A 24,640-nucleotide genomic window follows, 5' to 3' on the forward strand; every position below is an offset into this window, starting at 1 on the left:
GGTTCCTTTTCTCCACACCCTCTCCAGCATTTATTGTTTGTAGATTTTTTGATGATGGCCATTCTGACTGGTGTGAGATGATATCTCATTGTAGTTTTGACTTGCATTTCTCTAATGATTAATGATGTTGAGCATTCTTTCATGTGTTTGTTGGCAATCTGTATATCTTCTTTGGAGAAATGTCTATTTAGGTCTTCTGCCCATTTTTGGATTGGGTTGTTTGTTTTTTTGATATTGAGCTGCTTGTAAATTTTGGAGATTAACCCTTTGTCAGTTGCTTCATTTGCAAATATTTTCTCCCATCTGAGGGTTGTCTTTTCATCTTGTTTATGGTTTCCTTTGCTGTGCAAAAGCTTTTAAATTTCATTAGGTCCCATTTGTTCATTTTTGTTTTTATTTCCATTTCTCTAGGAGGTGGGTCAAAAAGGATCTTGCTGTGATTTATGTCATACAGTGTTCTGCCTATGTTTTCCTCTAAGAGTTTGCTAGTGTCTGGCCTTACATTTAGGTCTTTAATCCATTTTGAGTTTATTTTTGTGTATGGCATTAGGGAGTGTTCTAATTTCATTCTTTTACATGTAGCTGTCCAGTTTTCCCAACAGCACTTATTGAAGAGGCTGTCTTTTCTCCATTGTATAGTCTTGCCTCCTTTATCAAAAATAAGGTGACCATATGTGCGTGGGTTTATCTCTGTGCTTTCTATCCTGTTCCATTGATCTATATTTCTGTTTTTGTGCCAGTACCATACTGTCTTGATTACTGTAGCATTGTAATATAGTCTGAAGTCAGGGAGCCTGACTCCTCCAGCTCCGTTTTTCGTTCTCAAGATTGCTTTGGCTATTCGGGGTCTTTTATGTTTCCATACAAATTGTGAAACTTTTTGTTCTAGTTCTGTGAAAAATGCCAGTGGTAGTTTGATAGGGATTGCATTGAATCTGTAGATTGCTTTGGATAATATAGTCATTTTCACAATATTGATTCTTCCAATCCAAGAACATGGTATATCTCTCCATCTGTTTGTATCACCTTTAATTTCTTTCATCAGTGTCTTATAGTTTTCTGCATACAGGTCTTTTGTCTCCTTAGGTAGGTTTATTCCTAGGTATTTTATTCTTTTTGTTGCAATGGTAAATGGGAGTGTTTTCTTGAATTCATTTTCAGATTTTTCATCATTAGTGTATAGGAATGCCAGAGATTTCTGTGCATTAATTTTGTATCCTGCCACTTTACCAAATTCATTGATTAGTTCTCGTAGTTTTCTGGTAGCATCTTTAGGGTTCTCTGTGTATAGTATCATGTCATCTGCAAACAGTTACAGCTTTACTTCTCTTTCCCGATTTGGATTACTTTTATTTCTTTTTCTTCTCTGATTGCTGTGGCTAAAACTTCCAAAACTATGTTGAATAAGAGTGGTGAGAGTGGGCAACCTTGTCTTGTTCCTGATCTTAGTGGATATGGTTTCAGTTTTTCACCATTGAGGATGATGTTGGTTGTGGGTTTGTCATGTATGGCCTTTATTATGTTGAGGAAAGTTCCCTCTATGCCTACTTTCTGGAGGGTTTTCATCATAAATGGGTGTTGAATTTTGTTGAAAGCTTTTTCTGCATCTCTTGAGATGACCATATGGTTTTTATTTTTCAATTTGTTAATATGGTGTATCACATTGATTGATTTGCATATATTGACATATCCTTGCATTCCTGGGATAAACCCCACTTGATCATGGTGTATGATCCTTTTAATGTGCTGTTGGATTCTGTTTGCTAGTATTTTGTTGAGGATTTTTGCGTCTATGTTCATCAGTGTTATTAGCCTGTAGTTTTCTTTCTTTGTGACATCTTTGTCTGGTTTTGGTATCAGGGTCTTGAAAATTTTTTAGAATTACATTTTGTTTTTGAGTGTATCTCTTTGTATACCTTTTTTAAAAAAAATTGGCTGCTATATGTATTATATATACATAACTTATCATAGCCTACTGATGTCATTATTTACTAGTTTGAGTGAAGTATGGAAACCCTACCTCTCTTTAATTCTCTGTTCTCTCTCTCATTTATAATATAATTGCTTAACATATTTCCTCTACATACCTTTAGAACCAGATCAGACAGTGTTATAATTTTTTCAACTGTCAAACATAATTTAGAAAACTTAAGAGGAGAAGGATGTCTGTTGATTTTACCCACATTTTCACCATCCCTGCTATTTCTTCCTTTCAGATATTCCAAGGTTTCTTTTTTATTGCTTCCCTTATGTTTAGAGAACTTCCTTTAGCCATTCTTTTAGAGTAGTAAGTCTACTGGTGACAAACTTTTAGTGTTTCTTTGTCTGAGAGTGTCTTAATTTCCCCTTCATTCCTGAAGGATATTTTTTTCTGGGAATAGAATTCTTGGTCAACAGTCCTTTTCATTCAGCATTTGAAAAATAGGGTATCAAAAAAAAAAAAAAAAAGAAAAGAAAAATAGGGTATCACTTCCTTCCTGCCTCCACGGTTTCTGATGAGAAATCTGCTTTCATTTGAATTGGTTTTTTCCCTTATAGGTGAAGTGTCATTTTTCTTTAGCTGTTTTCAAGATTTTTTTGTCTTTAGATTTCAGAAGTTTAATTATGATCTGTCTTTGTGTGGATTTCTTTGGGGTTATCTTGTTTGGGGTTTGCTTAGTTTCTTGAATTTGTATGTTATGTCTTTTAACAAATCTGGGAAGTTTTCAGCCATTATTCCTTTGTGTACTTTTTAAGCCCTGCTTTTCTTTCTCCTCTCCTTCTGGGACTCCAATGACAGGAATCTTAGATCTTTTGTTATAGTCTCACAGGTCCCTGAGGCTCCATTCTTTTTTTTTTTTTTTTTTTTTTCAGTCTGTTTTCTCTGTGTTGTTCATATTGGGTACTTTCTATTGTTCTATCTTTCAGCTCACTGATATTCTTTTCTCTTTCTTCTTCATTCTGCTCTTGAGTCCATCCACTGAACTTTTCATTTCCATTATTACATTTTATAGTTCTAATATTTCCACTTGGTTCTTCTTTGTATCTTCTGTTTCTTTGCTGAAGCTATTTTTTTCCCATTTGTTTAAAGCATGTTCATAATTGTTTGCTGAAGCATTTTTATCATGGCCAGTTTAAAACATGTCAGATAATTCTAATATCTCTCATCTCAGTACTGCTATCTATTGATTGTCTTTTATCATTGTTTGAAATCATATTGGTTCATGGTATGATGAGAGATTTTTAAAAATTGGAATCTGGCCATTTTTGTATTATGAGACTCTGAATCTTTTTTTTTTTTCATTTTAACATCTTTATTGGAGTATAATTGCTTTACAATGGTATGTTAGTTTCAGCTTCACAACAAAATGAATCAGTTATATATATACATATGTTCCCATATCTCTTCCCGCTTGCGTCTCCCTCCCACCCACCCTCCCTATCACACCCCTCCAGGTGGTCACAAAGCACCGAGCTGATATCCCTGTGCTATGCGTCTGCTTCCCACTAGCTATCTACCTTACGTTTGGTAGTGTATATATGTCCATGCCTCTTTCTCGCTTTGTCACAGTTTACCCTTCCCCCTCCCCATAGCCTCAAGTCCATTCTCCAGTAAGTCTGTATCTTTATTCCTGTTTCACCCCTAGGTTTTTCATGACATTTTTTTTCTTAAATTCCATATATATGTGTTAGCATATGGTATTTGTCTCTGTCTTTCTGACTTACTTCACTCTGTACAACAGACTCTAGGTCTATCCACCTCATTACAAATAGCTGAATTTCGTTTCTTTTTATGGCTGAGTAATATTCCATTGTATATATGTGCCACATCTTCTTTATCCATTCATCCGATGATGGACACTTAGGTTGTTTCCATCTCGGGGCTATTGTAAATAGACCTGCAATGAACATTTTGGTACATGACTCTTTTTGAATTATGGTTTTCTCAGGGTATATGCCCAGTAGTGGGATTGCTGGGTCATATGGTAGTTCTATTTGTAGTTTTTTTTTTTTTTTAACATCTTTATTAGGGTATAATTGCTTTACAATGGTGTGTTAGTTTCTGCTTTATAACAAAGTCAATCAGCCGTACATATACATATGTTCCCATATGTCTTCCCTCTTGTGTCTCCCTCCCTCCCACCCTCCCTATCCCACCCCTCCAGGCTGTCACAAAGCACCGAGCCAATATCCCTGTGCCATGCGGCTGCTTCCCACTAGCTATCTACCTTACTACGTTTGTTAGTGTGTATATGTCCATGACTCTCTCTCGCCCTGTCACAGCTCACCCTTCCCCCTCCCCATATCCTCAAGTCCGTTCTCCAGTAGGTCTGCGTCTTTATTCCTGTCTTACCTCTAGGTTCTTCATGACATTTTTTTTTCCCTTAAATTCCATATATATGTGTTAGCATATGGTATTTGTCTTTTTCTTTCTGACTTACTTCACTCTGTATGACAGACTCTAGGTCGATCCATCTCATTACAAATAACTCAATTTCGTTTCTTTTTAAGGCTGAGTAATATTCCATTGTATATATGTGCCACATCTTCTTTATCCATTCATCCGATGATGGGCACTTAGGTTGTTTCCATCTCCGGGCTATTGTAAATAGAGCTGCAATGAACATTTTGGTACATGACTCTTTTTGAATTATGGTTTTCTCAGGGTATATGCCCAGTAGTGGGATTGCTGGGTTATATGGTAATTCTATTTGTAGTTTTTTAAGGAACCTCCATACTGTTCTCCATAGTGGCTGAACCAATTCACATTCCCACCAGCAGTGCAAGAGTGTTCCCTTTTCTCCACACCCTCTCCAGCATTTATTGTTTGTAGATTTTTTGATGATGGCCATTCTGACTGGTGTGAGATGATATCTCATTGTAGTTTTGATTTGCATTTCTCTAATGATTAATGATGTTGAGCATTCTTTCATGTGTTTGTTGGCATTCTGTATATCTTCTTTGGAGAAATGTCTATTTAGGTCTTCTGCCCATTTTTGGATTGGGTTGTTTGTTTTTTTGTTACTGAGCTGCACGAGCTGCTTGTAAATTTTGGAGATTAATCCTTTGTCAGTTGCTTCATTTGCAAATATTTTCTCCCATTCTGAGGGTTGTCTTTTGGTCTTGTTTATGGTTTCCTTTGCTGTGCAAAAGCTTTTAAGTTTCATTAGGTCCCATTTGTTCATTTTTGTTTTTATTTCCATTTCTCTAGGAGGTGGGTCAAAAAGGACCTTGCTGTGATTTATGTCATAGAGTGTCCTGCCTATGTTTTCCTCTAAGAGTTTGCTAGTGTCTGGCCTTACATTTAGGTCTTTAATCCATTTTGAGCTTATTTTTGTGTATGGTGTTAGGGAGTGATCTAATCTCATACTTTTACATGTAGCTGTCCAGTTTTCCCAGCACCACTTATTGAAGAGGCTGTCCTTTCTCCACTGTACATTCCTGCCTCCTTTATCAAAGATAAGGTGGCCATATGTGCATGGGTTTATCTCTGTGCTTTCTATCCTGTTCCATTGATCTATATTTCTGTTTTTGTGCCAGTACCATACTGTCTTGATTACTGCAGCTTTGTAGTATAGTCTGAAGTCAGGAAGACTGATTCCTCCAGCTCCGTTTTTCGTTCTCAAGATTGCTTTGGCTATTCGGGGTCTTTTGTGTTTCCATACAAATTGTGAAATTTTTTGTTCTAGTTCTGTGAAAAATGCCAGTGGTAGTTTGATAGGGATTGCATTGAATCTGTAGATTGCTTTGGGTAGTAGAGTCATTTTCACAATGTTCATTCTTCCAATCCAAGAACATGGTATATCTCTCCATCTATTTGTATCATCTTTAATTTCTTTCATCAGTGTCTTATAATTTTCTGCATACAGGTCTTTTGTCTCCTTAGGTTTATTCCTAGATATTTTATTCTTTTTGTTGCAGTGGTAAATGGGAGGGGTTTCTTGATTTCACTTTCAGATTTTTCATCCTTAGTGTATAGGAATGCCAGAGATTTCTGTGCATTATTTTTCTATCTTGCAACTTTACCAGATTCATTGATTAGCTCTAGTAGTTTTCTGGTAGCATCTTTAGGATTCTCTATGTATAGTATCATGTCATCTGCGAACAGTGACAGCTTTACTTCTTCTTTTCCGAGTTGGATTCCTTTTATTTCCTTTTCTTCTCTGATTGCTGTGGCTAAAACTTCCAAAACTATGTTGAATAAGAGTGGTGAGAGTGGGCAACCTTGTCTTGTTCCTGATCTTAGTGGATATGGTTTCAGTTTTTCACCATTGAGGATGATGTTGGTTGTGGGTTTGTCATGTATGGCCTTTATTATGTTGAGGAAAGTTCCCTCTATGCCTACTTTCTGGAGGGTTTTCATCATAAATGGGTGTTGAATTTTGTCGAAAGCTTTTTCTGCATCTCTTGAGATGACCATATGGTTTTATTCTTCAATTTGTTAATATGGTGTATCACATTGATTGATTTGCATATATTGAACAATCCTTGCAATCCTGGGATAAATCCCATTTAATCATGGTGTATGATCCTTTTAATGTATTGTTGGATTCTCTTTGCTAGTATTTTGTTGAGGATTTTTGCATCTATGTTCATCAGTGATATTGGCCTGTAGTTTTCTTTCTTTGTGACATCCTTGTCTGGTTTTGGTATCAGGGTGATGGTGGCCTCATAGAATGAGTTTGGGTGTGTTCCTCCCTCTGCTCTATTTTGGAAAAGTTTGAGAAGGATAGGTGTTAGCTCTTCTCTAAATGTTTGATAGAATTAGCCTGTAAAGCCATCTGGTCCTAGGCTTTTGTTTGTTGGAAGATTTTTAATCACAGTTTCAATGTCAGTGCTTGTGATTGGTCTGTTCATATTTTCTATTTCTTCGTGATTCAGTCTTGGCAGGTTGTGCATTTCTAAGAATTTGTCCATTTCTTCCAGGTTGTCCATATTATTGGCATAGAGTAGCTTGTAGTAATCTCTCATGATCTTTTGTATTTCTGCAGTGTCAGTTGTTACTTCTCCTTTTTCATTACTAATTCTATTGATTTGAGTCTTCTCCCTTTTTTTCTTGATGAGTCTGGCTAATGGTTTATCAATTTTGTTTATCTTCTCAAAGAACCAGCTTTTACTTTTATTGATCTTTGCTATCATTTCCTTCATTTCTTTTTCATTTATTTCTGATCTGATTTTTATGATTTCTTTCCTTCTGCTAACTTTGGGATTTTTTTGTTCTTCATTCTCTAATTGCTTTTGGTGCAAGATTAGGTTGTTTATTTGAGATGTTTCCTGTTTCTGAAGGTAGGATTGTATTGCTATAAACTTCCCAATTAGAATGGCTTGTGCTGCATCCCATAGGTTTTGGGTCGTTGTGTCTCCATTGTCATTTGTTTCTAGGTATTTTTTATTTCCTCTTTGATTTCTTCAGTGATCACTTCGTTATTAAGTAGTTTATTTTTTAGCCTCCATATTTCTTACAGGTCTTTTCCTGTAATTGATATCTAGTCTCATAGCCTTTTGGTCGGAAAAGATACTTGATACAATTTCAATTTTCTTAAATTTACCAAGGCTTGATTTGTGACCTAAGATATGATCTATCCTGGAGAATGTTCCATGAGCACTTGAGAAAAATGTGTATTCTGTTGTTTTTGGATGGAGTGTCCTATAAATATCAATTAAGTCCATCTTGTTTAATGTATCATTTAAAGCTTGTGTTTCCTTATTTATTTTCATTTTGGATGATCTGTCCATGGGTGAAAGTGGGGTGTTTAAGTCCCCTACTATGAATGTGTTACTGTCGATTTCCCCTTTTATGGCTGTTAGTATTTGCCTTATGTATTGAGGTGCTCCTATGTTGGGTGCATAAATATTTACAATTGTTATATCTTCTTCTTGGATCGATCCCTTGATCATTATGTAGTGTCCTTCTTTGTCTCTTCTAATAGTCTTTATTTTAAAGTCTATTTTGTCTGATATGAGAATTGCTACTCCAGCTTTCTTTTGGTTTCCATTTGCATGAAATACCTTTTTCCGTCCCCTTACTTTCAGTCTGTATGTGTCTCTAGGTCTGAAGTGGGTCTCTTGTAGACAGCAAATATATGCGTCTTGTTTTTGTATCCATTCAGCCAATCTGTGTCTTTTGGTGGAAGCATTTAGTCCATTTACATTTAAGGTAATTATCAATATGTATGTTCCTATTCCCATTTTCTTAATTGTTTTGGGTTCGTTATTTTAGGTCTTTTCCTTCTTTTGTGTTTCTTGCCTAGAGAAGTTCCTTTAGCAGTTGTTGTAGAGCTGGTTTGGTGGTGCTGAACTCTCTCAGCTTTTGCTTTTCTGTAAAGGTTTTAATTTCTCCATCAAATCTGAATGAGATCCTTGCTGGGTAGAGTAATCTTGGTTGCAGGTTTTTCTCCTTCATCACTTTCAATATGTCCTGCCACTCCCTTCTGGCTTGCAGAGTTTCTGCTGAATGATCAGCTGTTAACCTTATGGAGATTCCCTTGTGTGTTATTTGTTGTTTTCCCCTTGCTGCTTTTAATATGCTTTCTTTGTATTTAATTTTTGAGAGTTTGATTAATATGTGTCTTGGCGTATTTCTCCTTGGATTTATCCTGTATGGGACTCTCTGTGCTTCCTGGACTTGATTAACTATTTCCTTTCCCATATTAGGGAAGTTTTCAACTATAATCTCTTCAAATATTTTCTCAGTCCCTTTCTTTTTCTCTTCTTCTTCTGGAATCCCTATAATTCGAATGTTGGTGCGTTTAATGTTGTCCCAGAGGTCTCTGAGACTGTCCTCAGTTCTTTTCATTCTTTTTTCTTTATTCTGCTCTGCAGTAGTTATTTCCACTATTTTATCTTCCAGGTCACTTATCCGTTCTTCTGCCTCAGTTATTCTGCTATTGATCCCATCTAGAGTATTTTTCATTTCATTTATTGTGTTGTTCATCTTTGCTTGTTTCATCTTTAGTTCTTCTAGGTCCTTGTTAAAGGTCTTGCATTTTGTCTATTCTATTTCCAAGATTTTGGATCATCTTTACTATCATTCTGAATTCTTTTTCAGGTAGACTGCCTATTTCCTCTTCATTTTTTAGGTCTGGTGGGTTTTTATCTTGCTCCTTCATCTGCGGTGTGTTTTTCTGTCTTCTCATTTTGCTTATCTTACTGTGTTTGGGGTCTCCTTTTTGCAGGCTGCAGGTTCGTAGTTCCTGTTGTTTTTAGTGTCTGTCCCCAGTGGCTAAGGTTGGTTCAGTGGGTTGTGTAGGCTTCCTGGTGGAGGGTACTAGTGCCTGTGTTCTGGTGGATGAGGCTGGATCTTGTCTTTCTGCTGGGCAGGTCCACGTCTGGTGGTGTGTTTTGGGGTGTCTGTAGACTTATTATGATTTTGGGCAGCCTCTCTGCTAATGGGTGGGGTTGTGTTCCTGTCTTGCTAGTTGTTTGGCATAGGGTGTGCAGCACTGTAGCTTGCTGGTCGTTGAGTGAAGCTGGGTGCTGGCGTTGAGATGGAGATCTCTGGGAGATTTTCGCCGGTTGATATTATGTGCAGCTGGGAGGCCTCTTGTGGACCAGTGTCCTGAAGTTGGCTCTCCCACCTCAGAGGCACAGCACTAACTCCTGGCTGCAGCACCAAGAGCCTTTCTTCCACACGGCTCCTTAATTTGGGATGATTCGTTGTCTATTCATGTATTCCACAGATGTAGGTACATCAAGTAGACTGTGAAGCTTTAATCCGCTGCTTCTGAGGCTGCTGGGAGAGATTTCCCTTTCTCTTCTTTGTTTTCACAGCTCCCAGGGGCTCAGCTTTGGATTTGGCCCCGCCTGTGCGTGTAGGTCGCCGGAGGGCGTCTGTTCTTTGTTCAGACAGGACGGGGTTAAAGGAGCCGCTGATTCGGAGGCTCTGGCTCACTCAGGCCGGGGGTGGGGGGGGTGGGGGGGTAGGGAGGGTCACGGAGTGTGGGGCGGGCCTGCGGCGGCAGAGGCCGGCATGATGTTGCGCCAGCCTGAGTCGCGCCGTGCGTTCCCCTGGGGCAGTTGTCCCTGGATCCCGGGACCCTGGCAGTGGCGGGCTGCACAGGCTCCCCGGAAGGGGGGTGTGGATAGTGACCTGTGTTCGCACACAGGCTTCTTGGTGGCGGCAGCAGCGGCCTTAGCATCTCATGTCTGTCTCTGGGGTCCGCACTTTTAGCCACGGCTCGCGCCCGTCTCTGGCGCTCCTTTAAGCAGCGTTCTTAATCCCCTCTCCTCGCGCACCAGGAAACAAAGAGGGAAGAAAAAGTCTCTTGCTTCTTCGGCAGGTCCAGACTTTTCCCCGGACTCCCTCCCGGCCAGCCGCGGTGCACTAACGCCCTGCAGGCTGTGTTGCCACCAACCCCAGTCCTCTCCCGGCGCTCCGACTGAAGCCCGAGCCTCAGCTCCCAGCCCCGCCCGCCCTGGCGGGTGAGCAGACAAGCCTCTCGGCTGGTGAGTGCCAGTCGGCCCTGATCCTCTGTGCTGGAATCTCTCCGCTTTTCCCTCCGCACCCCTGTTGCTGTGCTCTCCTCCGCGGCTCCGAAGCTCCCCGACTCCGCCACCCGCAGTCTCCGCCCGCGAAGGGGCTTCCTAGTGTGTGGACACTTTTCCTCCTTCACAGCTCCCTCCCGCCGGTGCAGGACCCGTCCCTATCCTTTTGTATGTTTATTTTTTTCTTTTGCCCTAACCAGGTACGTGGGGGGTTTCTTGCCTTTGGGGAGGTCTGAGGTCTTCTGCCAGCGTTCAGTAGGTGTTCTGTAGGAGTTGTTCCACGTGTAGATGTATTTCTGGTGTATCTGTGGGGAGGAAGGTGATCTCTGCGTCTTACTCTTCCGCCATCTTCCCGGAAGATCCGAGACTCTGAATCTTAATTTGAAACTTCTGTTTTAACTGACTTCTGCTTTAACTGACTTTCTCTTACACTGCTTTGGCATAGAAGGGAGAAGTAGGTCTTCATTGCTGCCAGGTAGAATTTCAGATTTCACACTTCACCTCCATTGACAACCAAGGGACATAGAGCTTCTCTTTACTGTTAGGTGGGGGTGTGAGTTCCAGCTCCCTGCATGGTCTCCACTGATACTATGGTGGATGTGGCCTCATTACTGCTGGGTAATGGTGAAAGTGCTGACGCTATACTAGGCCTCCTCTGACTTAACCATGTAGGAGCAGAGAAGTGTGCCTCTTTTCTGCCGGGTGAGAGTGAATTCCAGGTTCCCCGCTGACACCATGGTCTTTACTGACACCAGGGAGGGGTAGGAGGACTCATTACTGGCTGGTGGGGAAGAAAGTCATAGTTCCCTATTTGATCTTCTGTGACACCACCTGGCAGGGGTGTTTGGGCCACATATAACCTTGTGTTATAACCTTGTGAGGATGGAAGTCTAGGTTCCCCACTCAGCCTTGGCATGGTGGGCAGGAGGACCACAGTGTTGTCTGTGGTGTTTGGCTAGAGTGGAGCAGTTATTGTCTAAAAGTTTTCTTGCTAGGCTGCCCCTTTCCTTTGGCTAGCAGGAGCAGGCTTTTATTGCGGCTTATTATTATTTTTACTTTATTTGTGGCCCAATTTGGCATTTCCAAATTGCTGGTTCTTCAGCTCAAAGTCCGGGATAAATGAGGCAAAAAGAAAACCCAAGGGACTCACTGCAGTGTTGTTGGGTCCTGCCATTCCTAGGCAGTTTGTTTTCTTCTTTCCACCTCTCAAAGTTATCTTATGTTTGTTTTATGTATAATTTCTAGGGTTTATAGTTGTACTAGGAATGGTGAAAGTATATCTGCTCTACCTTCCTAGAAGTAAAATTCCATCAGTGTATTTTTCATGTCAGGTATTGTATTTTTCATCTCTAGAAGTTCCATTTGGGTCTTTCTTATATTCCATTTCTCTCATTATATTTTATTTGCCTTTAGTTTTAAATGTATGAAGCATATTTATAACTGTTTTAATTCCACCATCACTGTCATTTCTAGGAAGATTTCTCTTGGTTTGGGGTAACATTTTCCTGTCTCTCTTTATGTCTCTTTTTTATGGTAATATTTAAATGGGTGTCAGACATTGGGAATTTTATGTTGTTTAGTGTTTATTTCTTTTAAAGATATGGCTGTTTATTTTTATTTTTAGGCTGCATCAGGTCTTAGTTGTGGCATGCGGGATCTTTGTGGCGGTGCATGGGCTCTTCCTTGGGGTGCGAGGGTGTCTCTTTAGTTGTGGTGTGCGGGTTTTCTCTCTCTAGTTGTGGCGCATGGGCTCCAGAGCGCGTGGGCTCTGTAGTTTGCGGCACACAGGCTCAGTAGTTGCGGTGTGTGGGCTTAGTTGCCCTGCGGTATGTGGGATCTTAGTTCCCTGACCAGGGATTGAACTCGCGTCCCCTGCATTGGAAGGTGGATTCTTTACCACTGGACCACGAGGTAAGTCCCAGATTTTTAAACAAATATTTATTTGGCTACACTGGGTTTTTAGTTGCTGCGTGCAGGATTTTTGTTGTGGCGTGTGGGATCTTTAGTCGCGGCATGCAGGATCTAGTTCCCTAACCAGGGGTCGAACCCAGGCCCTTTGCATTGGGAGTGTAGAGTCTTAACCGTTGGACCATCAGGGAAGTCCCTAGTGTTAGATTTTATGTTTGTTGCATTTCTTTCGTGAGTGTTGGTCTTGGTTCTGGCATACTTGGTATTAGTTTGATCCTTTCAAGGCTTGCTTTCAAGCTTTGCATGATGGTCCAGAGTAGCCTTTATTCTAATGTCCTTTTGAGGACTCCACCTGGTGCTCTACCCACACTGGCTGTCAGGAACACAAAACATTTCCAATATTGTGTGAGCTCTGGGAATTGTTTGGCTTACTTCTTTCTGGTGTTTCCCCCACGCCCGGCCTCATAGAGTTTCACCTGATGCATGCACAGATCAGTATTCAGACAAAGATTTGAGGGGACCCCGCCGCAGATCTTCAAAGCTCTCTGTATCATTCCCTCATCTACAGTGTTCTGCTTCTCAATTTCTCGCCAACTTATCCTCCATCAACTCTAATCTGTCTTCTCCACTCACTGAGACTGCTGGCTTTACTTGGGTTCCCCCTTCTGCACTGCGCACAACAGTACAGTGCAGGAAACTACCTCTAGGCTGTAAACTCAGGCAGTCAAAGGGCTCACCTCATTTGTTTCCTTTTTCTCAGTTAACAGTGTTCTGCCCTACCTGCTTTCCAATACCTATAAACATTTCTTTCTTTTTTTTTTTTTGGCTGCACCGTGCAGCCTGCGGGATCTTAGTTCCCCGACCAGGGATCGAACCTTGGCCCACAGCAGTGAAAGCGTGTTGTCCTAACCACTGGACAGACAGGCAATTCCCTATAAACATTTCTTTTTAAATTTTTTTTCTGGCTTTATAGTTATTTATAGTGGGAGAGCGATTTAGGTAGTGGTAATTCCTTTATGGGTAGAAGTGGAAATCTTTCTAAGTCAGTTTTTCAGCTGGAAACAACTAATGAAAGATGTTAGGTCCCCAGGAGAAAGGACCATGAAACATCATGTCAAGAGTATAAGGTAATAATTCCCCCAGTCCTATCCTGTAGGGACTTATGACCATTTATTTGCATAATACACTTTGGAGAAAGAGGAATATCCAACTATTTCAAGACTGTTGGATACAGGGTCCTATTTGACTTTGAAACCAAGTATCTGAAACATCATCATGGCCCCCTGTTAGAGTGGCAGTGTATGGGGCTAGGTAACAAATGTATTCCAGGCCCAGGTCTGGCTCTTAGTAAGTCCACTGGGTTCACAGATCCACCTAGTGGTCATTTCACCTGTCCTTAATTGGACAATTGAGATGGACATAGTTAATAGTTGGTAGACCTACATTAACCATGACAGGTTAAGAGCTATCATAGTGAGAAAGGCCAGCATATGAAGTTCCTGAAATTGCCTCCACCATCTCAGGCTAAAATAATGAATTAAAAAATATCCCATTAGTGCCCCTCTTGAAGACCTAAAGGATGCAGGGATGGTGGTCCCCACCATAATGCCATTTAGTTCACCAGTCTGGCCTCTGCTAAAACCAGACAGTTCCTGGAGAATGACAGTGGATTATGGTAATCTCAGTCAAGTAATTTCAATTTTATCTGCCGTGCCAAATGTGGTTTCTTTGCTGGAGCAGATTAACAGCCTCAGGTAGGCAGTAGGTGACCGTTAATCTGAGCAATATATTCTTTTCCATCTCTATAAGAAACGAGGAGCAAAGTTTGCTTTCACTATTGAGATGAGCAATAAAATACAATTTACAGTCTTGCACCTGAAACATGTGAACGCTCCCACGTCTGTCGTAATATAATCTGAAGAGACTTGGACCATCTGGACGTTCCACAGAATACCACATTACTCTATTGATGACATCATGGTAATTGTACAGGATGAGCAAGAAATAGCAAGTCCACTGGAGGCCTTGATAGGATAAACATTCTCAAGTGGTGGTACATAAACCCTGCAAATGTTCAGGGAAGTTTTTAGAGATTCAGTAGTTTGGACAATGCTAGGACATTTCCTCCAAAGTAAAGGAGAAATTTTATATCTCATACATCTCACCACTAAGAGGGGGCACAGTGCCTGGGTAACATCTTCAAGGTCTACAGATAGCTTATTCCCCACTTGGGAATACTGCTCTGACTCATATATTGGGTGCCACAAAAGATAGTGAGGCCTAGAGCAGGAGGACTCTGCAGCAGGTCCAGACCGTGGTGCACATGTTCCTGTTGCTTGGTCCACAAGACACCCTATTAAAGGCGTCAGTGATGGGAAAAGATGCCACATGCTGTTTACGGCAAGCCGCAACAGCAAGTCACACATAGACCCCTACCGTGCTTGAGCAAGGCCATGCCTTCTGAAAGGGTATTATATACCTTTGAAAAGATAGCTCCTGTTGTGCTACTGAGTCCTAGTTGAAACAAAGTGCTTCAAGTGATCATGTAGCCAAAAATGCCTGTTATGACCTGGGTTCTGTCAGACCCAAGTCATAAGATTGGATGGGTCCATCAGCAGCGCTTCATAAGATGAAAGTGATATGCATAGCACTGGGCATAAGCTGGGCTGGAAGGTCAAAGTAAGCTGCATAAGCAGGTGGCCAGACCCCTGTTACCCACCACTATTGCACTGCTGCTGCTTTTTCAGTTCACATCTATAGCCACATGGAGTGGAGGAATCCCTCATGACCATATGACAAAAGGCTGGGCTCGGCTAATATATGGGTTGTCTCTGTAGGTGGAAGTAAGCTGAAAATACTGTGGAGGTACTATGGCCCCACTTTGGGGTAGGCTTGAAAGACAGTGAGGGGAAATCTTCCCAACGGGCAGGGCTTCAGGCAGTACACCTACCTGAGGAAAGAACATAGACTCACAGACAATGGTGAATGGCTTGGCTGGTGGATCAGGAGCCTAGAAGAAAAATGTGAAGGCTGAAGACAGGGAAGCCTGAGGAAAAGGTATGTAGTTTACTTGGGAATGGGTATAGTGTATGATGATCTTTGTACTGCATGTTAATTCCCACCAGAGAACACCCACCACAGAAAAGTCACCAAACAACCAAGTAGATTGAATGACTTAGCCAGTTGATGTTAGCCAGTCTCGGTCATTGGCATCCCGATGATGGCAAAATGGGCCTGTGAATGGAGAAGCCATGATGGAAGCTATGCATGGGCCCAACATCATGGCCTCACCAAGGCTGATCTAGCTACAGCTACTGTGACTGACTGTCCAACTCATCAGCAACAGACACCAACACTAAGTCCCTGACATGTCACCATTCGTCAAGGAAACCATCCAGCCACTTGGTGGTAAGTTGATTACATTGACTCCCTGCTACCCTGGAAGGGGCATTGTTCCATCTTGACCTAAACTGATGTGTATTATGGGTATGGGTTTACCTTTCCTGCCACCATCATCCAAGGGCTTACAGAATATTTGATCCATTGGCATGAGATCTTGCATAACAGTGCACTGGAACAAGAGACCATGTTATAGCAAGGAGGTACAGCACTGGGTACATGATCATAGGATCCATGGTCATATACCACACCATCCAGAAGCAACCCACCTGATACAATAATGGAACTTCTTGTTAAAGGCACAGCTGAGACACCAGCTTGGAGATGACACCCTGTAAAGATGAGACACTGTCCTCCAGGATGCAGTATATACCCTGGATCAACAGACAACCTAGAGTGCTATCCCCAAGTAAAATATATGGGTCTGGGAAACAGGGGCTGGATGTAGGAGCAGCCCTCCATTATCATCACTCTCAGTGACCCAACTGGGGAAAACTATACCTCCTATCCCAACTCTGGGCTCTGAGGACTTAATCAGGTAACCCATGTGGACTAACAGAAGTATAAATTGGGGGGAGGGTAGGAGAATCTAGAATGGGTAGTAGGAGGTAAGTACCAGTTGTAGACTTAAGCTACAGCAGCAGGGGCTGTAGTCTGTCCCAGATCTTCCTCTAAGTTTTCCCAGGAAAGGAAGCCCATCAGGATCCTTAAGGGATCGTTTTAGAACTTATGAACAAACTGACCTGACAGCACAAGAAGTGGACTGTAGTGGAGACTATGGTGTGCTGCCCAGATTGCTCCCTTCAGCACCGAAGCCCTCACTTCCCAAGCTGCTGAGAATGCGCACAGCTCTCATCTGAGTTCCCCTCTGGGTACTGCCTGTGTCTGAAATCAGTCACCTCACCCAAGACCCTTTCCTGGTCAGCATGGGGTTCTATAGGTCTGGCCACTTGCCTCAACATGGTACACATCTAGATGGCTCAAGCCACCCTAGCTTGAGCTCCCTGGGGGACTAAGGCCTTTGTTGAGACTGCGTCAGCTCAACTTCTCCCTCTACCGAATTTTGCTTCCTTCACGCCCCAACAGGTGTTACTCTAGAGGACACCCCAGTAAACTTCCTGCACCTAAATCTCCAACTCAGTCTGTTTTACCAGGAACTCACCTCATGACAAGTATCTGAACACTTTTTGAGATTCGCTATGTGGAATGTTGCTCCTGTGCTCAGTTTCAGAGAGCGTCATCATGGTGGTGGTGGTGTGGAAAGATGCAGTGTTAAGTGAGCTTTCCATTTCAAGGACAGCAGGGATTGATGGCAAATCTGACAATCAAATGGCAACTGCAAACAATACTAGTGCTCGACCTGTCACAGAGTGCTGGCAAGTGTGAGGTTGGATACAGATATTAGTGCAACTACTGACGACAGAACGCTCAATAGCAGGGATGGCTTTCTGCAGATGAAAGTAGTTAGTTGGCTTGGCAAGGCAGGTGAGCTCAAATAGGATGATTGATAGAAACCAATTTCTCTGGTAAGGGTAGCAGTAGAGTCAATGGTCTCGTCTTTATCCTTCCTAAACTGCAAAATCTCATATTTATTTGAGTGACTCTGGCACAATCCACTTGTCAACAGTTGGTCTTTTTTCCAGGAATGGACCTTGAACTATCTACTTGCCTCATCTCCTATTCCGTAATTACCTACGAACTAGCCCCATATCTTAACCTTGGTCTGGAAACCAAGGTATTTTCTTTTTCAAAATTTCAGGAAGTGGCTGAAGAAATAAAACAGAAGTTCCCGTTTTAAACTTCTTTCATCCCAGCATCATTTTCTCCGACAATTTCCCTTAGGCCTTATTCAGACTCCACTGCGCTTGTACTGAGGGCTGTATTAGCGTACCTAATAAGTTTTAAGACCGTAAGGCGTATCAACTTGTTGAGTAATTTGTCCACAGCAACTGTGGGCTGTAGCCTGCAAGTGTATTCTCTTTTTTCCTTTTCAGCAGTAAACCCCAGTGGCTCAAGAGGACATCCCACATAGAGGTCCTGTCCCCAGTCTACTCAGTCCAGTAAACAACACCTAAAAAGAACACAACCTCTTTATTTTTTTTTTCAGATACATTTAGTTTGGATGATGAGAATGAGCTATCGCTATCATTTATTCCAATGAATTCCAATGTAGGACGAGGCTAAATAGATCTAGACTCTTTTGGTCTATTATTAATATTTAGCTTATCAAATCTACAGCCTGGTACTTCTGGAGTAGGCCTGCCCCAATAACGCTAGATGTGATAACCGCTGAAGATGGCAAATATGGACAATTCAACGTATATTCAGTCTAGTCTGCTGTCGCTGTCTCCATATGCTTTCTAAAATTCCGTGTTTGGTCAGAGCTGGGAGTGATATCACGGTGCTGGCCCATCATCTTCGCTCCACCTCTCTGATTCTGCTTTGCTGCTTTCGAGGTAGAACAGGTTCAGATGGTCTGGGAGCCTGTGGAGCTGGCAGCTTGCTGGGCTAACCAGTACTTATATCTTTTGGTCTTGGGCCTCTCAAAGTTCACCACAGACATAGGTACCCTCACAGTGTCAAGCCCATTTACCTGTACACAAAATAACAGTAATCTTCAGATCAGTGGGGCAGATACGAACTAACACCATCCAATCCCAGCTTTCTACCCAGTGAGTGAGAAAAAGGAGACAGGATGTGAAACACTCACCGTCACCTCACACCAGTACTCGCCCCTCTGTGTGATAGGCTCTTCTGGTAACTTTAATGCATGTGGGGCAACCACAACACCAAGCTGCAAAAAAAATCAATCACAGCCAAAGGGAACTCTGTTTACATGGTTGCCACTCCAGGCAACCTCTAGATTTTCCTGTACATGGGTGAATAAAACGGGGAGGTTTACCCTGGCTGATCCCATGGAAAGGCACAAACCTCCATAAATAGTGGCAGAATAACTCAGTCCTAATTTCTCAGAAAGGGAGGTGGATTCACAAAGAGAAACAGGGCTTGAGATCAAACTCACTTCACCCACAAAAGTAAAAATTCTCCAGTGAGTCACATTTCCCCAGGTTTTCCCTAGCTAGAGAAAATAAATGATCCCACCATCTTCTCCTATCAGTCTTCAGAATCTATGTGACCATCCTTAGTTATTTCCCTCCCACACCCCTGCAAACCAAGAACGCTTTCCCTAAGTTGGACAGCCACATGTAAATCAGCGAAGTTAGAACACTTCCTCACACCATACACAAAAATAAACTCAAAATGGCTTAAAGACTTAAAATGTTAAGACAGGACAACATAAAACTCCTGGAAGAGAATGTAGGCAAAACATTCTGACATAAATCGTACCAGTGTTTTCCTAGGTCAGTATCCCAAAGCAATAGAAATAAAAGCAAAAGTAAACAATTGAGACCGTTTACAAGCTTTTGCACAGCAAAGGAAACCATAAACAAAACGAAAAGACAACCTATGGACTGGGAGAAAATACTTGCAAATGAAGCTACTGACAAGGGCTTAATTTCCAAAATATACTGTCAGCTCAAACAACTCAACAAAAAAACAACCTAATCAGAAAAATGGGCAGAAGACCTAAATAGACATTTCTTCAAAGGAGACATACTAATGGCTGACAGGCACATGAAAAGATGCTCATCATCGCTAATTATTAGAGAAACGCAAATCAAAAGTACAATGAACTACCACCTCACACTGGTCAGAATGGCCATCATTAAAAAGTCTCCAGATAACAAATGCTGGAGAGGGTGTGGAGAAAAGGGAACCTTTCTACACTGTTGGTGGGAATGTAAATTGGTACAGCCACTATGGAAAACAGTACGGAGGTTCCTTAAAAAACTAAAAATAGAGCTACCATATGATCCAGCAATCCCACTCCTGGGCATGTATCTGGACAAAACTATAATTCAAAAAGATACATGCACCTCTGTTCACGGCAGATCTATTCACAATAGCCAAGACATCGAAACAACCTAAATGCCCATCAACAGATGAATGGAAAAAGAAGATGTGGTACGTATATACAATGGAATACTTACTCAGCCATAAAAAAGAATGAAATAATGCCATTTGCAACAACACAGATGGACCTAGAGATTATCATACTAAGTGAACTGAGACAAATGCCAGGGCTTCCCTGGTGGCGCAGTGGTTGAGAGTCCACCTGCTGATGGGGGAGGACGCGGGTTCATGCCCTGGTCTGAGAGGATCCCACATGCCACGGAGCGGCTGGGCCCGTGAGCCATGGCCGCTAAGCCTGCGCATCCAGAGGCTGTGCTCCGCAACGGGAGAGGCCACAACAGTGAGAGGCCCGTGTACCGCAAAAAAAATAAAAAAAGACAAATGCCATATGAGATCACTTATATGTGGAATCTAAAATATGACATAAATGATGTATGAAACAGAACTTCCCTGGTGGCACAGTGGTTAAGAACCCACCTGCCAATGCAGGGGACATGGGTTCGAGCCCTGGTGCGTGAAGATCCCACATGCCACGGAGCAACTAAGTCCATGCGCCACAACTACTGAGCCTGCACTCTAGAGCCCATAAGCCACAGCTGAGCCTGCGTGCCACAACTACTGAAGCCTGCGTGCCTAGAGCCCGTGCTCCACAACAAGAGAAGCCACCGCAATCAGAAGCCTGCGTACCGCAACTAGAGAAAGCCTACGTGCAGCAACGAAGACCCAACGCAGCCAAAAATAAACAAATAAATTTATATTAGAAAAAAGATCTATGAAACAGAAACAGACTCAGAAACGTAGAGGACAGGCTTGTGGTTGCCAAGGGGCAGGTTGCATTGATTTACATGAGGCTATCCAACTTAGGGAAAGCGTTCTTGATTGGTTTACACGGGCGTGGGAGGGAAATGACTTGTGGTTGCCAGGTGGGGGAGGGATGGATTGGGAGTTTGGGATTAGCAGATGCAAACTATTATGTATAGAATGGATAAAAAACGAAGTCCTACTGTACAGCACAGGGAACTATATTCAATATCCTGTAAAAAACCATAATAAAAAAATATGAAAAAGGATGTATATATATATGTATAACTGAATCACTTTGCTGTACAGCAGAAAATTAACACAACATTGTAAATCAACTATACTTCAATTAAAAAAAAAAATGCTTTCCATAACTCCAGCTGGATGATCATACCCTTTCCTAACAGAGGGATCAATCCTGGGGTAGCTTCTTCTTCCCAAGGGTAGTTTCCACCCTCAGGGGTACAGCAGTGTTTGGGAATACTCACATTTCTGAGGAAGTGGCGGGCAACTATTTCAGGGTTTAGCTCCCATTTGACATTGTTCTTCATCCCTACCTGCAGGTGGCATCTTCTCAGAAATTTCACTGTCTGAGAGGAATTATACACAGAAGATAGGTTAGAGTTGTAATCAAAGGAGAGGAAACATGTTAGCAAGAGGCCAAGACGCACACAGTCTGAGAGGCTATGCACAATTTCTGCCTCATAGCCAAGATGGGTGAGATGATGAATACGAAAGATAAAAATTCTCATTGTCTCAAGGCTGATATTATGGAAAGACGTTTTAGCGATGCTCTGAAAGGAAATGCTGCCTATACGTGGCTATTCCTAAGCAAGGAGAAACAGGCCATGTCAAAGTTAGGCTCATCAGGGACTTCCCTAGTGGTCCAGTGGGTAAGACTCTGTGCTCCCAATGCAGGGGGCCCGGGTTCAATCCCTGGTCGGGGAACTAGATCCCACATGCACGCTGCAACTAAGAAGTCTGCATGCTGCAACTAAGACCTGGCACAGCCGAAAGAAAGAAAAATTTTTTTTAAATTTTAAAACTTTTTAAACACCGCCCCCCAAACCAAGGTTAGGCTCACCAATGGGGGCTGCTGGTGTATCTCAGGATGGAATGATTTTCACAGACTGTTTTAACACAATATTCTGGCCCTTCAATCCCACCCCTACACCATAACAATTCCTCCCTGCTTACAGAACAAAGTATAAATTCATTAGCTGAGGATTAAAGATGTTTTGTAAATTATGCCCCAACCCTCTTTCCAGTCATATATTTCCTAATAGAAGTCCTCTGTTTTAGCTAGACTGGTCTACTTTCTATTTTAAAACATGCTTTAACTGAGATATCACCTCACACCTGTCAGAATGGCTATCATCAAAAAGAACACAAATAACAAATGTTGGAGAGGATGTGGAAGAAAGGGAACTCTCATATACTGTTGGTGGGAATGTAAGTTTGTGCAGCCACTGTGGAAAACAGTATAGCGGTTTCTCAAAAAACTAAAAATATGACCTAGCAATTCCACTCCTGGGTATATGTCTGAAAAAACCAAAAACAGTAATTTGAAAAGATACGTGCACCCCAATGTTCACAGCCGCATTATTTACAATTGCCAAGATATGGAAGCAACCTAAGTGTCCATCAACAGATGAACTGATAAAGAAGGTGTAGTATATATGTGTATATACACGCACACAAAAAAATATGTATGTGCATACACATACACACACAATGGAATACTAAGCCATAAAGAAGAACAAAATCTTGCCATCTGCAACAACAAGGATGGACTTGGAGGGCATTATGCTAAGTGAAATAAGTCAGAGAAAGACAAATATTGTATGATAACTTATATGTGGAATCTAAAAAATACAACAAACCAGTGAATATAACAAAAAAGAAACAGATGCACAGATATAGAGTGTAAGACAGGCTACAAGGATGTATTCTACGACATGGAGACTATAGCCAATATTTTATAATAACTGTAAATGAAGTGTAACCTTTAAAAGTTGCATAAACTTTTTTTTAAATTAAACAACAATAACACGTGCCTTAACTATCTACTTTTTCTCCCTTAAGAATACCTTTCCCACCCTCCTGGTCTATCCAAAGCCTACTAATCCCATAAGGCCTAATTCAATCCCATCTGAAAAAAATCCTTTCCCAATCACCCTAATCCATTTTGGTCCATGTCACTCATAATTTACTGCCTTGAGTTTATCACTTTCTCACGTGTCTATTTTCTCTCCAACTTGTCTGTAAACAACCCCGAAGGCAAAGTCCTCATCTCACTTTTCCATGGGTCCCCTGGTACCCAGGTTGGGGCCTCCCTCAATAAACTAGAGCACTTCACCCAACAGGTCAGGATATCCTAGGATATCTCAATACCAGTTATGGTAACCACAACACTTCCCTTGCCCCTACCTTGTGCTTAAAATCAGGAGACTTCAAGGAAATCAAGAAGTCTTTCAGGAAGAGGTTGGTGACTTTGTAGGTGACCCATAAATAAAGATTTTCTATGTTTCTACTCACCGTCTCACCTTCCTTGGTCTGGATCTTCTCTAATTTTCCTTCCTGTCTCAGCTAGAAAAGAAAGTTACAGATGAAAGAAAAATGAGTTTGTGGTAACTAATAACAAACTCTTGCTATGCTTGGCATAGGCTGGGCTTCTGAATTCCTGTTCTAGCCCCTACTTCATCTGAAAATGAAGTAGGGGCTAGAAGAAGTTGCTAGAGATAATCTTAAGGTTTTAATTCCTCCAAGTCCCTCTGCCGTCTTCCGGGCTCACCAATTTCTCCTCTTCAAACAGCTTCCTGTTTTCAGGAGACGCATATACAGCCAGTCCTTGAGGAAGTAGTCGATTACGGCCTACAGATTTTTTCACTGAGACCAGGTCACCTCGGACTCCAAGTTCTGCCAACAGAGAACAGAGACACTGGATCAGAATTATCGAGCAGTCCCTAAAAAAGGAGATGATCAAAGGAAAAAAGACCTCTTATTCTCTCACAGTGCTTATTCTTCCTAGAAGAAATATTAGTATTCGCTAGGACTACACTTAAGAGATTTCTAATTCATTTCTTTAGGACCTGATTTAGAAACTTAATATTCCCTGTACAAAGTGAAGCACTGTCCCATCACAGGATTTCAGTACCTGTGGCACATACTGTCAGGTCTCTTTCTCCCCACACACTGTTAATGATGTTGCTGCATTCATGTTCTGATTTTCTATGTAGGAGCCCTATGTCACCATCACAGTACTTTTTATGGCTTCCTCTTCTCAAATCTGAACTGGTCATTCCCCCAAATTAGTAAAAGGGCAGAAAAAAGCTGATGCCAAACAGGACCAGCCTGAGACAGGAAGCACCTCTGCCTGGGCCTTACCCTCCACCGACTGCGTGAGGATGAGCTCCAGGTTGTCTTTGGGCCGGTGTTTCGTGTCCTCCGCCAGCTTGTAGACGCGGTGCCGCCGGTGCAGGCGCGGCTTCCGGCCCTCTCCCGCTAGCGGCACCTTCCACCAGCGCTCCACAATGACCGTGCCCTGGCGGCCGGGGGAGCGAGGGTGAGCGAGTCTCCACGGAGAAGCCTCCTCCTCTGGCCGCCGGCCCCTCAAGGAGAGCCCACCACCCGCAGGCCGGGGCCCCACCAGGTCTCAACGCGCCCCAGTCAAGGAGCCCCAGAACGCACACCCGGCCCTCACCCGACTGTGAGACAGGCTGAAGTCGCGCTCCGAGCCGGAGGTGCCCCCTTCAAGTCGCGGCCGGAGGAGCTCCCAAACCCCTCCTCGCACCAGCCGCTCAGTGCCCGCCCGCAGCAGAGACCTGCCTGTAGCCGCCGCCATGTTCTCGGGCGCGGATGGAGGCGTAGAAGGCCCCCGGCGCCGGCGGCAGGAAAGGCCCCCACCGGGTGCCCGCGGCGCTCCTGAGCCGGCGCGGCTCTGTCCGAGCTGAGCCCAGGGGAAGCCCGGGCCCGGATTGGGCTGCGACTAGGCTGCCTCGAGACCGGAGATCTGGGATGAATGCTCCACGATTCAGCATGCCTCTACTCCCTTCTCCCAATTTCTTTTCGGGGGAGGGGCACCCATAGCCAC

The 24,640-nt window shown here is 42.5% G+C and overlaps 1 protein-coding gene across 2 annotated transcripts; it reads right to left on the minus strand.

Annotated features, from left to right (window-relative positions):
• Window positions 1–17,843: 17,843 nt before the first annotated feature.
• On the minus strand, window positions 17,844–24,602 carry MRPL9 (mitochondrial ribosomal protein L9). 2 transcript variants are annotated; one of them, XM_067727796.1, is made up of 7 exons: window positions 24,372–24,602; window positions 23,935–24,091; window positions 23,342–23,466; window positions 23,086–23,136; window positions 21,036–21,137; window positions 18,482–18,565; window positions 17,844–18,364 (listed from the first exon to the last, which is right to left on the minus strand). In XM_067727796.1, exons 1-7 carry the CDS (start codon window positions 24,585–24,587, stop codon window positions 18,239–18,241), a joined length of 861 nt encoding a protein of 286 aa, XP_067583897.1. In that variant the 5' UTR covers window positions 24,588–24,602; the 3' UTR covers window positions 17,844–18,238. The 2 variants fall into 2 exon arrangements, with proteins under 2 accessions (XP_067583897.1, XP_067583898.1); XM_067727797.1 differs by having other exon boundaries at window positions 24,251–24,420.
• Between the last annotated feature and the right edge of the window lie 38 nt (window positions 24,603–24,640).

The sequence above is a fragment of the Pseudorca crassidens genome, chromosome 2, assembly GCF_039906515.1.
Source record: "Pseudorca crassidens isolate mPseCra1 chromosome 2, mPseCra1.hap1, whole genome shotgun sequence".
NCBI lineage: Eukaryota > Metazoa > Chordata > Mammalia > Artiodactyla > Delphinidae > Pseudorca > Pseudorca crassidens.

Coding starts and splice junctions, on each gene's coding strand:
- MRPL9 (XM_067727796.1), bottom strand. CDS start 24,587: ATGCTGAATCGTGGAGCATTCATCCCAGATCTCCGGTCTCGAGGCAGC. Junction 23,137..23,341: donor TGTTTGAAGAGGAGAAATTG/GTGAGCCCGGAA, acceptor TTTCTTTTCTAG/CTGAGACAGGAAGGAAAATT. Junction 18,566..21,035: donor CCCGCCACTTCCTCAGAAAT/GTGAGTATTCCC, acceptor TTTTTTTTGCAG/CTTGGTGTTGTGGTTGCCCC.